Genomic DNA, 13,912 nt, shown 5'->3' with positions numbered 1-13,912 from the left:
ATGAACTTATTTTTTTTGATAATTGTCTCGAGAAAATAATAATTAAAAATTATTTCAATTCAAGATTCATGAAATGTTCAAAATCGTACTCATCAATCATCGTTACCATTCGTTTCCACACAAAACGTTCATGACTTGATGAATTATTTTTGTTCCATATTAATCACATTAATTTCTCTTCTAATGGAGCAATGTCTGGACAATGGACGCGCGATTACGACATTTTTCACGGAAAAAATAATCAAAATGTTTCCGTCGTAATGGTTTCGCGGCGTACCTTCGACGTGACAGAATCGTTCGCCGAGGATAAATCGACACGCGGCCACGGGCCATTCATTCCCGTCGGCAAAAACGCATCTGTCCATTAATGTTTCGTATTCCCGTAAGATACGGCCCCGGGGACGCGATTCATTTATATAACCCTGCGCGTACATGGCATGCCAATACCCGATCGACCCTTCCATGATCGTTTGTCATTCTCATATGCCCACAAGTACGCAGCACTTTGGCAATGAAAGGCGTTGTTGCATTCCGTGAATAAAGCATCGGAGTTATCTTATATAATGTGTATTTTTACATGCGCGTGCATGTAACAATTCGATAATCAATATATACGTAAGCATAACAAGTAAAATCGATCAACATATTGATATAGAATAAAACAGTAAATTCTCAGGCAATATAAAATAATTCCATTAATTCTTCACTCTTCTTCACTCAATGAAACAACAGTTCTTTAGTGATTTAACTGTATTTAAATAATAGATATTATAAATTTTATTGATTCGCAGCATCACACGCGAACGCATTTAACATCAGCCTGCAAAAAACTACTCACGCCAATTTATTTGTTCGATAGATGATTATCGCGATCACGTTACAAATTCGGATAGTTGGCGCGCACCCTAATTCGGGTTGTTCCCCGACGATACGTTCGCAATAAAGTAATTAAGCTCAAATTCGCCAAGGTGTCGGCGACAATTGATACAGAGCGATTCGATCGCATCGATGAAGTTGCGGAAGCACTCGCGCTTAATGAGATCGAACGTAGATAAAGTGCGAAACGTACGCACTTCCGGCTACATTAGCCGATTATTGCCGTGCTTTCTTCTTGATTTATGCGCGCGCGATACGACTTCTTTAGATCTACAGCTGTCTGAATTCGATTCATTAGCGAGGGCACTCATCGCATTTCCAATAGGTGGACCATAAATTTCGTCCTTATCTACATTACTCGTCGCGGTAGTTCTATAAGTCGTACGTCGGCTTTAATAAATTCAGAAATCACGCTATGCTTCGCGACTAGAATCTCTCCTAGAGCTAATATGACTCCCTGACTTACGACGGTCCGTTATCATATCGCGGTAACAAATATATTCCATTACGTGACAACTGTGCGCGCATGTATGCGTTCGCGGTAGCGGCGAGAAGAGCGCGGCGGGAAGGAAGAGGGGCAAGTGAAAATCTACTAGTACTAGAATATATTTAATCAAGATTGTCTCGTAATTAGGGTAAAATATTTTTGAACCACACGTGTTTCCCTAATAAAGATGTAGATACGTCGTTTACGTCGCACGATCGACGTATTTCACGCAAACGTCGGAATTTTATTTTCAATCTGTTCATTATTTTTCCGTAATACTTTTAGATATATTAGATTTTGCTAAAATTAATATTCGGTTCATATATAATGCAATATAGATAAATTAATAATCGCTACAATTACCACAATTCATTAATTTTACTATTAATGCCGTTACATATAAAGAAGTTGAATGTTTATCTCCTAAGTTTCTAATAGCACAGATATTATCATCAAAATTTCAGAAACTGAAGAGGATAAAAATATATATGATAAATTAATATTTATTCCTTGAGAGTGTAACCAATCTTATTTTCCGCGCGAGTCGCTTTCCCGATATGGAGAAAATGTTAAACGCAAAGGAGAAAAACGGTCTCATATTTTTCCATAGGACCAAATAAATATATGCGAATACGTCGGAATTTCGTCGGGACAGAGAATGAAGGGGGAAACAGACAGGCAGACGTGCCGCAGTCAGATAGCGGAAGTAGTAGACGACAGCTTCCGATGGACCGCATTGTGTACGAATCACATGCAAAATGTAGGAGCCAAATATGAATACGTCTCGACAATAGCCTCCTCCGATTTCGTTTCTTTCGATCGTATCTCACGTAATCGTACAGAACGATGTTTTGTACGAAGGGTACATAATTTTTGAATAGCAAAGTCGAACGTCATAATCGAACCACGGTGGAATATGATTTCCTCACAAAAGACAATCACGTTTTCCAAAACGTTTAATCGCTATTTGTTTATAGCGATAGCTAGTGCAAATAATAATATGCAAATATAGTATAAGTATATTATACGCTAAACAGTATTAAAAAACAGATATATTTTTAAAAAGTTGATTTATATTTCCATTATCCTTCATATTATTTTCATAAAAAGCGGTTATATAATATATATATATATATATATATAATCAATAATACTGATATTATTCGTTTTTCGAAACTCCCGTCATTGTTTAATTACCATAATATTTTCGAATCTCTCGCTATGCGTCAGATTTTTTCCACGCATGCAGAAGACAGTCTGTCCAAAGTCGTCTACATGTGACGGTGCTCAACGGCAGTATGTATGGACAATGTGGGTGATTCTTTAAGCGTGAAATAAATAACTCGGAGGGCTCGGCCAAAAACGTGACGCGAGCCAGTTTTCGGACCCTCCGGACGTCACGTTAACGAGAAAAAACCAAGGGAGCACATTTTAATGTCAACAATTAAAAATATTGTACATATATTATCGGACTCACCTATTTGCCGAGCAGCCGCGAGGGTCGTCTTCGCTCATTCTTCACGATTACAAACTTGTTTTAGGTACGCTCGCGGCCGTCGTAATTATAGCAAGCACACGTATGTGACATTATACATTTTGGACACGTATGTAACTACCGCTCGTAGAGTGGCATATGCTACGTAATATTTTATATCTTTAGAGAAAGAATGCTTTTCACTCTTATACGATATCTATTCTTTTTCCTCCTCTTTCCTTTCTCTTTAAAAATCATGTCATGTATGAATGCTTTCGATTAATTTAATACGCAACACCCACAATATTTTAAAATGCGAACAATTTTATAAAATATAATAGAATAATTGTCTTTATTCTCTCTCTATCTCTCTCTTTTTCTTTCTCTTTCTCTATCCCTCTCTCTCTCTCTCTCTCTATTTTTTTTCTCTTAATTTATTTAAATAGTTTTAGAAAATAAGGAGATGTTTTAATTATTTTATTATCTACTTAAAACTGAGCAGATGTATCACATCGCGTTAACAATATTTAGGTTAAAAAATTTAAAATTATAACTTTAAAAATTTTTTTAATTATATAAACAATAATAATATAATATGCGCGACGTATACATATAAATATTTTAAGTCAAGATATTTGTTATATTGGACCAAATTCCAATAACGTTATAGCATAAATTATCAGCGGATGTGCAACCGATTTGTCCATTTGTTCATAGAAATACCGCGTTTTCGCGCGTTTTTCTATCCTACGAAACGAGCTACTCCCATCTTTCATTCTGGACAGAACTCCTCGTCGCCGACTCGCTCTTATCTTGATATTTTTAGGAGGGTATTTTCCAGTGCCCCACGTTCTTTTCATTTCATTTAAACAGCGAACGGAGCGAGAGAGAGAGAGAGAGAGAGAGAGAGAGAGAGAGAGAGAGAGAGAGAGAGAGAGAGAGAGAGAGAGAGAGAGAGAGAGAGAGGATGGCTCGTTCAGCGCTCTTGCAACGGATAGCGTCACATTTTCATTAAGGCTGCTGATTTATTGGCATAGTTAGCCCAGTCGACCTCGTTATGGCCTTTTGAGAAAAAGAGCTAAGGTCTGCTCCTCGAGAACTTTTCGACACGTGAAAATCTATAAATATCTATACACGCCGCAGTTCTATAATCGTCCTTATATTCATATTATAAAAAAAGCAACCGTTTATCGCTTTTCCCTTAAAACTAAAAAGATAGATCAGACTTTGACATGGATATATGAAAAGTTGCTATTAACAATAAAAATAAATTGCATAATGTACCTAATTAAGGTAAACCTTCTTTAATAAAAATATTGTTGAAATCCTAAAAACAGCTAAATTTAGAAGATCCAGGATCCAGTCTCGCCGAGAGAAACCCGATGAAACCGATTGATAAATCGAAGTGTCCCGAAAATAGAACAATCTGTGGCGAGGCCAGTGAAATTTTGCCAGCGGCTACCAGACGCGGACACCATTTATATAACGTAAAGGATAGCGGAACAGAAAGGATTCGCGAAAGGTGGCGGCTAAAGGGAAGACGAATCGACGACACCTCCGTGCCAGCCCGCAACTGACATCTTCCATACGTCAAAGCCCCGCCGACTCGTCTTTCCAAGCCTCCGAAAATGTTTCACCTTCGTATCCGGATTAAAGAGGGTGGCGAAAGATATTTTATCTTCTCCTCTCTCGTATAGGAGAAGGAGAGGGTATCCGAAACACTAAATAATTAAGTTGGAATTATATATGATATTTCATATATTTCTCTCTAAACATACCATTGTTATATTAATTTATTATTATTATTGTTAAATATACCATTTTTAAATTGCGTTTTTCCGAATACCTTTAATAAACTCGAATATATTAACAAAAGCAAAGATATATACAAATAATTAATTTCAACATTTCAACTAAAATCAGTTTTCGTCAAATTTTAAATGTGCTTTACTTGAAAAATAATTTAAATCAAAATTTAAAAGAAATTTTTATCGTTTACATAAATGCACGAATTGTATATTATAAAACACAAAATGTGTGTGATCGTGTTGGAAATTAAAAATTCTTTACTAGAATTTTTTATCCCGAGACTACGTACGAAACTTCACATTTTCCAGAGAGTGGCGAAATCATTTCAGAGAATCCCGATTGCTACCGCATGCGGGCGCGTTTAAAGTCGTACTAATTAACACGGCAGCGATTCAAGATGTCGGCCGCGCAATGGGATGAGTCGAGAAGGAGGAAGTCTTAAGGCAGCGTGTTCTCTCCAGGGAGCCAAGTGTTAGGAGAATTAACAGCAACCCCTGATCTTGGCCCTCCATGCTATCTCCCTAATAATAAACTGGTAATTCCCAATGCCCCTATAAGTTACTCCCTTTCAACGCCACAATGACCTACGAGTGCCAAGACGTATTGTCTACCGGGTGTTCGTGATCTGTTCTATCGTGCTCTTCATCCTGCAGGCTATTAGTTGATTGAATGAGAAAAACGAACCAAGAACAGCGCGGAGAAACGTCATACTTATGACACCGAAACGACAACTTGTTATAGAGCTCACGCTATGTCTCAACATAGACTACCGCGATACCTTCTGACAATCTTTCTTCATTATTATGCAACTTTTCAAATTTAAAATAATTTTTCTTAATGTGCGCATAAATCTTACAATATCTTTACACAAGTATCTTTATTATTGCAGTAATTTTAATCAAAATCCTCATTATCGAACAAGATCAGTATTCGATGCACTCCAAAATTATTTTAAATCACATATTATCTTTCCTATTTCCTACTCTTCTATTAAATAATTAATTTACATCAAATAAACGGAGAGAATACAACGCGAGAATACATTAATTAATAAACATAATCATAATATAAAATAAAGAGATGTGTACCGATAAAATTCATATGGAACTATTATATATTTATAACAAATTTCGCGCACGGGGGGGAGCTGAAACGATTAATAAATTCTAGTGATTTCTTGAGCAAACAAAATATGCTAAATCTCAACTTTGGTTTACCGTGATGTAATATTGATGATCGCCGGTTTCGCATGCATTCTCTCTTCCGGGGCATTTAGCGAAACTTACTCCCCACCGGATGTTAATTCGCACTCTGAATGAATTCATCATGATTTCAGTGCAATGCTCACCCGTTACATCGTTACGTTACAAGCCCGGTGTATCCTAGAATGTGCACACCTTCATCATAGACATCTACCATGGTCTGTAAAGTACCGTGCTTTCCGTACCGAGAAGGGGAGGAAAACGCGAGTGGGAGAGGGAGCGGATGTTGGTTACAGGATAGGGAGAATGAGGGATTGTAAACTTCCAAGAGGAAGCTCAACCTCTCGACCGTCTCAACCGGTTAAATTTATGGCCATAAATTCCTATCCAATAAGAAGCGAGATCCATGTATTCTCTAACGATAACAATATACGCAAGTAGTATCTGAACTTACACGCAACTAGAATTCTTCGATAATTAAAATAAATTTCAAAAATTTGAAATAATATTATTTATACAACATCATTGCGTTATATCGCCGGCTAAGATCAGATGTTAATTAATTGTTAATATTTTTTTAATGTTTTCATATACAATAGAAGCATTTGAAATATGTGCACATGCGTGTGTATCTATTTCGAATCAATAATTTGAAAAGATATATAACGATTTTTCAATCATGGTTCTTCCATATGTATTGTAAGAGATGGCCCCATATTGTAGTTATAATGTCAGTAAATTATATGCATACTTGATAAATCTAATTGCTTCTCCGGGAAGAGGTACTAAAAAGCAATGAGAAGCGTCTTATTGCAGACGAAGGATATGTTCTCTTGTGTTTAGCGTAGATATCTGCTCTGTAGATTAGGAACGAAGGGGACGATAACAGTGACCGATAAATTTCGCGGCGGCTGTCTCTTACTTGTAATTAAACGCACAATTTAAACGGACCGTTAGTGTCACCATCGCTGAACCAGAAGGTCTCCTTTCGGTGGAGATCTTTAAGAGCAAATCTTGAGATGTGTGATGGGATATCTACTATTTCGTAAAGAAATTAATATATCAATCATTTACGTTTTAGATTAATGCGAAGTAAGAACTACATTATATTTCTCACTCCTCATGACACAAAAGACATAGATATAGAAATAAAAAATAAATTTGATATGATTAAATAATTATTCATTAAAACAATCGGCAATGTTTTTAATTTGACCTATATTATGTTGGAAAATAACATGTTCTAAATTTTTTTTATCTGTCTCGGAAAATAATATTGCACAACAATTACTTTCTATAATATACATATCATGCAATAGTGCGTTTTCGCCATTCATACATACATGGTAGATGCGCTATCATACTAATTACGGTATTGTGATGACCCGCGTCGCGTACCAGTCGAACATCTGCGATCCATCGTGACGGATAAATCACCTTGGGACCACCCTCCAATCGCGTCTCGCCCATCGCCTTGCATATAGACAGTTACTAATGAGCCGACCCCATTTAATTAACCGTATATAATTTCGATGCAACTGCCGGACTATTTCCCGTTGTGTACGCGCATATTATCGCCGCGGCGACACGCGACGCAACTTTGACTAACAAATTTATTACAATGCGTAGCGATATTTCATCGCGACAGTTTTCTTGCCTCGACACACATCTGTTCGATTTGTATCGTAGTATGCCACGAATCTATAGATACGAACGTTTGTTCGTAGTAGTAGTAGTAGTAGTAGTAGTAGTAGGGAGCAGTTCTAGAATGTAACCCATCGTCCACCCTTATCGAAAAATGAATTGCAAATCGCTTTGCATGTACCAAGTATTGTAATTTGCAGATCTCATTGACATACTTACTCTCGTATTTCTCTCTTAATAATCTATTAAACAATCTCTTTTCGTAACTGTTATTCGAATTTGATTTACTATAAAAAATGTTTTAGTATCACATTTTTCTTAACAGTGTTAAAGTTATCTCACTCGCATAATTCTGATTTAGTAAATATTATTTTATACTATTATTTGATAACACTACTATTATTTCTCTCGTATATACATGTAGCAAAAGATAAAATATATAAAAACTAACACTATGTATATGAAGTAAGAAAGAGAGAGAAAGAGAGGATGGAGGCTGTTATGATCTATTAAAGATGGACAATCAAACAGCCTCCGTGGCGCAATCGGCTAGCGCGTTCGGCTGTTAACCGAAAGGTTGGTGGTTCGAGCCCACCCGGGGGCGTTCTTTTTGCAAATTAATTCTAAATATAAATAATATTTTGCTATGTGCAAATAAAAATGATTAAAGATACATTCTATAAGATTTGTACTCAATTTAGTGGAAAAAGTAAATTTTAATAAAAATAGAAATTTTTATAAAGTAATAAAGAGAATCTATATATTTATAGAGTAATGTATCGTAGAATTTAAGAGAGAAAGAAGAAAGTATTTTATAAATAGAAATTTAAAAATCACTCTGAATATACTTTAAAATTCAGACTACGTATCGATATATTTTTATGCCATTTCTAATAATATTAATGATATCTTGTACTGAGAAAATATCTGAAATATATATATATATATATATATATATATATATATATATATATAACAGAAGCAGTCGTAAATAAAAATTATGATTTGCCTTTGAAAATATAATGTTATAATTCTAAAAAGATATACGCACGCTGATAAATTACAGGTACTCACCCGTATCCAACGGCGCCGTGGCTTAGTTGGTTAAAGCGCCTGTCTAGTAAACAGGAGATCGAGGGTTCGAATCCCTCCGGGGCCTAGAAGCAAATAAAATTTGCTTTGAAATTTTTTTTTATACTGTAATAAATTTTAGAAGCGAATAATATTTGCTTTAAAATTTTTTTTATACTGTAATAAATTTTAGAAACAAAAAATATTTGTTTTAGAATTTTTTTTATACTGTAATAAATTTATTTTATTAGAGTAACCAAATGTGTGTATGTATGTGTGTGTTAAATATAATATTTTTGGCAAAAATTACACGAGATCGATTCATGACATTATGTTATAATACATATATATACAAATACATTTTAAATATAGTTGTAATCGCATAGTTGTAATCTCTTACCTGAATGCTTATCGATCTCGAAATTGAACAAACACCGTGTATCGTTTCGATAACATGTACAGTTTCGATATTTTGCAACGAATACAGGAACACACTCGCGCGATAACATTTATTATCATTCGAATTAAAAATCACGCGGAAGACTGGCCGAATCGAACGCGACATTGCACTGAACGATTATTTTGCGGTTACGATGTTACGATGATCACATACACACTCGCGGAGCATCTACGTTCGCGAAAGAATCACTCGCGAAATCACACTTACTTCGAACGTAAACATACGCAAAAAACCGAACGCTACAATATTACACGCGATGAACGAGCGTTTCGCGAAACGATTAATAACCCGTGATCGCGCACACGAACGTCGATATTCGTATGGAAAAAATATGGATTGATCGTCCGCGAAATCACACTTGCGGCGCCACTTGAATATGAAAGCGCGGGAAGATGGCCGCGAAGCAAACACCCACGCCGCGCGGCGGTTGTTTCGCGAAGTAAATATTTACCAGCCTCGACGCTCTCGGAGAAAAATCTGTCGCTCGCGATACATCGATTACCAATATTATTCCGATGTAAAATAATAAAGTCGCGGACAATCGAGCGAATACTACACCGCGATTGACGATCGTTTCGCGAGACGATTACGATTATAGTGGACGATGCGCGTAAGCATCGATATTTGCAAAAAATAAAAGTTAAACGCACGCGAAATCATACACTTGCCGCACCGCACGTACACAAACTCGGTGAGAAGTGGCGCGAAGCAGGGCCACCAACGATGGATTTGCGAACTACCTACGGCCGCCATATTGATCGCAGGAGTAACAACTGTTGCGCGGCAGACGAAGTTTGTTGTTGTATCGGGTCCCGCGCGCTATACTATAACCTCGCCTCGTCGTTTCGCAGTTCGAGAACATGTCATCGTGCACGGATCTGTTGCGGCTTAACGATAAACGACTGTTCAAGGACATTAGAGGGAGCCTGTCGTGCGGTGCTAAGGAGACACGCAATATCCTTGAAGTACGCGACAACGTGCTGTACGCGTGGAATGCGGACAAGAGTTGCGTGCACACATTCAACGTCGCGGCGACTCTGGGTAATCTCGGCGAAGACGTCCCTTATCAGGTGAGAGTACACTGTCTCTCTCGTTATGCATGCCATGCTCGTCGTTTGACGAAGAATGTTTCTGTCGTTCGCACGTAAATACGAAAGCATCGTTTCTACGTAAATACGTAGCGCGCTGTGTGTATCGCGCAATCTAACCTTACCTAACCTTAACGTTACATCGGTTGCTAACGCGCGCGCCGCTTTTCCACATGGTGTGTTAAACGTTAAACGATAAGGATGTCTTTCACTGATATTTGATAATTTTACATATAGATGCTCCAGGAAATGAGGACTTTTATTATTTCGGTATGTGCTATATCGCATTGTATGACATATATTTTTCTTACGTAAATTTAGCGGTTTGTTTAAACAAAAATACAATACGAGATGATAACGATAATTAAAGAGAGTGTAAAAAATTTATGTTATCAATTATTAGAGAAAGTATTTACGAAATTAAATGAAAAGCGATATTATTTTTTTTACTTTTAATGTCAACCAATTTAAAAGATGAAAATATTTCTACAGTTAAAATCATGGAATAATAGGATATATGTAAGATTTCATGTTATATTATTTAAAGTTATTTATGTCTTATAATAATAACATACAAAATTGCCTAAAAATAGTCATTTATACAAAATGTAAATGAGAATATTTAAGATCAATTTGCATATTATAATATCAATTTTTCTTCTAATCTTATATTTTCAATAATCTTATTTCGAAGAATACTAAAAGAAAAGGCGTAAACGATGCATCGATATATATTTCTTAATAAAATGTGTGTGGCTTTTATAAATATATACAAATTGAGAAAAATCGATATGTTCTATCGACACACAAGGCGATTATTTCTCTTATATTTTTTAAATATATAACAGTTTGAATAATATCGCTACAAATCAATAAAAGTCTAAAAAAATTTCAAGGAAAGCATTACGAGATCCATTGTTTCCTCGAGGCAACTTGAGACTTAGTTTTATAAAACTAAATATATATATTGATTCAAATAATTTATTAATATCATTTTCTTTCAATCGAAGCATTTCGGAGTTTTAAACTATTTCATAATTGGCAGTGCGAATATATTTCTTTTATATTTCTTAAAAATATGTGACGGTTTAAATAATATCGCTACAAATCGATAAAAGCCTAGAAAGAAATTCAGGGAAAGCATCACGGGAGAATTTGTTTCCTTAAAGCAACTTGAAGCTAATTTTATAAAACTAAATATATATATTAATTAAAATTGATATTTTCTATCAATACCATTTTCTTTCAATCGAAGCAATTCAAAGTCTTTAGACCATTTCAAGGCGGCGGAAATATATTTTTTTTACATTTCTTAAAAATATATACGATGGCTTAAATAATGTCGCTACAAATCGATAAAAGCCTAGAAAGAAATTCAGGGAAAGCATCACGGGAGAATTTGTTTCCTTAAAGCAACTTGAAGCTAATTTTATAAAACTAAATATATATATTAATTAAAATTGATATTTTCTATCAATACCATTTTCTTTCAATCGAAGCATTTCAAAGTCTTTAGACCATTTCAAGGCGGCGGAAATATATTTTTTTTACATTTCTTAAAAATATATACGATGGCTTAAATAATGTCGCTACAAATCGATAAAAGCCTAGAAAGAAATTCAGGGAAAGCATCACGGGAGAATTTGTTTCCTTAAAGTAACTTGAAGCTAATTTTATAAAACTAAATATATATATTAATTAAAATTGATATTTTCTATCAATACCATTTTCTTTCAATCGAAGCATTTCAAAGTCTTTAGACCATTTCAAGGCGGCGGAAATATATTTTTTTTACATTTCTTAAAAATATATACGATGGCTTAAATAATGTCGGTACAAATCGATAAAAGTCTAGAAAGAAATTCAGGGAAAGCATGACGAGAGAATTTGTTTCCTCGAGGCAACTTGAGGCTAGTTGGCGTTACCGGTGCACTCGCGGAAAATGATTGCGGGGTAAATGAAAGGGAAGCGACGGGATCGCGCGGCTGGGAATGGTGAAGCGGTACGTTCCATCCTCGCGCTGTGGCCGCTGGTGCTTTTATTTCATTTCAATGGCACCGCGGGATCAGCGGGTTACGTTAATGCCTCGGCGCGCGCGAACGCAAAAGAGCGGCGAGGGGATAATTTATAGGAAATGGGTTGTTCGACGCTCCGGAGTAATTTAATTAAAATAAATGTCCGCGCCGCGGAGGAGAGCCTTGGCCGCACGGACGGACCCGCGGTTCCACGACTGCGAATAAAATGCAAATTCAGACCCTTCATCGGGGGAAGGGTCGCGCGCGTATGCGTATAGCTAGGTAGGTAGATAAAGGTACCCGCGAGGGTGACGAGAAGGAGGAAGAGGAGGAGGAGGAGGAGGAGAGAAATAAGTGCGGATGGAGGGTCCGATGGTCTCTCGGTACCGATCGTCGCTCGTTCACCCGTTGATTCGATAAGCCGTGGAATTCGATTAATTTCACTCAGCTGTCGTTTTAATAACGCGATGGCATAATATTTCCTTTGCTACGTTCGGTAGATATACGATTAATCATCGTTGATTTAAATCAGAAATCGATTAAAGTTTAATCAATTTGACTCAACATTCTTGTCATCGCGTCAAAGTCGAACAATGTGGAGAAAGGGTGACAAAACACGTTAGTATAAAGCTTCGATAATTCGAAATTCCTAATGTTGACGAATTAGTACGATAGATTAAGCGATTATCTAATCTTAGACGATTTCTCGAATGCGTCGATCGCGTTAAACGACGTCGACGCATTCGGCGCGGACACATCGCGCTCGCTCGCTCGCTACTAAATGTATGCGCTCGGGCCTGGCTGAAATATCGGTCGTAAATAATAAAAGTTAGCGAGGTTCCTCTCTAGCGCGCACGCCGGGACTTTAAACCGGAAGATAGGTGTCGCAGGATACGGACGGGGGTGGCGGTGGGACAGAAGTGGCGGCGAGGACGGAGGGTGGCGCGGGACGGAGACAAAGACGCACCATTGTCAACCGCTCCGCCATCGGAACCGCCATCCGCCGCTGCGGGAAACTTTGAATCATTTTTATTGCATAGAGTTATCTTTGTTACCAGCGGAACGAACGTCTAAACGCGCCCTCTCCCTCCTTCTCGCCCTTCTCTCTCTCTCTCCCTCTCTCTCTCTCTCTCTCTCTCTCTCTCTCTCTCTTCCTCCCGCGCCTTTCGCCAGGTCACTCGCGGCCCTCGTTCTTCGTCCTCGCCTTCCTGTCGGTTACGCTCTCTTTCCCTTTTTCCGCATCCCTTTCCCTCCCCCTCCCGTTTCCCCGTCTCCGACGACCGGGCCGAGAGATAATACGAACGCGAAAGCTTTCACACCCCTTTGGCTGCCCAAATGGAATAAGTTCTTTAATTCGCGGATTTACCGCCGGGCAAACGAATCGTCCGCGCTGTCGCCGAGATAATATTCGGCGGACGAAAGAGAGGGCCATTTCTTGGCCGAACTTTTCATTCGGCGTCGTGTCTTCTTCTAGGTACTTATCGAGAACAAACGAGGGTTTTGTGAATCGCGTTAAATTACTCGGAGTTTATTTAAACCGCTAATATGTATTTAAGATAGCTGTATACGCGAGGATTAATATTATTATCGACGAATAATGAATGAAAAATTTGTATAGAGAAACTCTTACACGTTTTTAAATAAGATTTCGATGTATTGTATATGATTATTCATTTCTTTATCTCGTGTTTTGTAAAATAATTTTCTTAACATTCGAGAGTTTGTCGAAAGACAATTATAAACGAAGTAAATGTAGGGAAAAGATATAGAGGAACATTGAATGAGA

The 13,912-nt window shown here is 37.1% G+C and overlaps 2 protein-coding genes and 2 non-coding genes across 6 annotated transcripts in view; 3 read left to right on the top strand and 1 right to left on the bottom strand.

Annotated features, from left to right (window-relative positions):
- LOC138933532 (protein odd-skipped-related 2) overlaps positions 1 to 10,145 on the bottom strand; it is a 329,776-nt gene extending 319,631 nt beyond the window's left edge. The window contains exons 1-2 of one of the 2 annotated variants that reach the window (XM_070296316.1): positions 8,964 to 10,145; positions 8,567 to 8,649 (exon numbers count right to left, since the gene is read on the bottom strand). The gene's annotated coding sequence lies outside the window, so the exon portion shown is untranslated. Of the gene's footprint in view, positions 1 to 8,566; positions 8,650 to 8,963 lie in introns of those variants that run through there. The other variant, XR_011446978.1, reaches the window with a different exon arrangement.
- Trnan-guu (transfer RNA asparagine (anticodon GUU)) lies at positions 8,023 to 8,096 on the top strand. Its single transcript has one exon. It is a non-coding gene; the product is annotated as a tRNA-Asn (tRNA).
- Trnat-agu (transfer RNA threonine (anticodon AGU)) lies at positions 8,578 to 8,651 on the top strand. The gene has a single exon. It is a non-coding gene; the product is annotated as a tRNA-Thr (tRNA).
- Positions 9,798 to 13,912, top strand: part of Mbo (nuclear pore complex protein Nup88) — a 62,693-nt gene continuing 58,578 nt past the window's right edge. For both annotated transcript variants that reach the window (XM_070296314.1, XM_070296315.1), the window contains exon 1: positions 9,798 to 10,093. In XM_070296314.1, the coding sequence (XP_070152415.1) occupies positions 9,884 to 10,093 (210 nt within the window). In that variant the 5' untranslated portion in view covers positions 9,798 to 9,883. The remainder of the gene's footprint in view (positions 10,094 to 13,912) is intronic.

This window comes from Polyergus mexicanus, unplaced genomic scaffold (genome assembly GCF_030449975.1).
Source record: "Polyergus mexicanus isolate NDT 795.1 unplaced genomic scaffold, iyPolMexi1.0 SCAF_5, whole genome shotgun sequence".
Lineage (NCBI taxonomy): Eukaryota > Metazoa > Arthropoda > Insecta > Hymenoptera > Formicidae > Polyergus > Polyergus mexicanus.
This window is presented reverse-complemented; position numbering and strand designations above follow the sequence as displayed.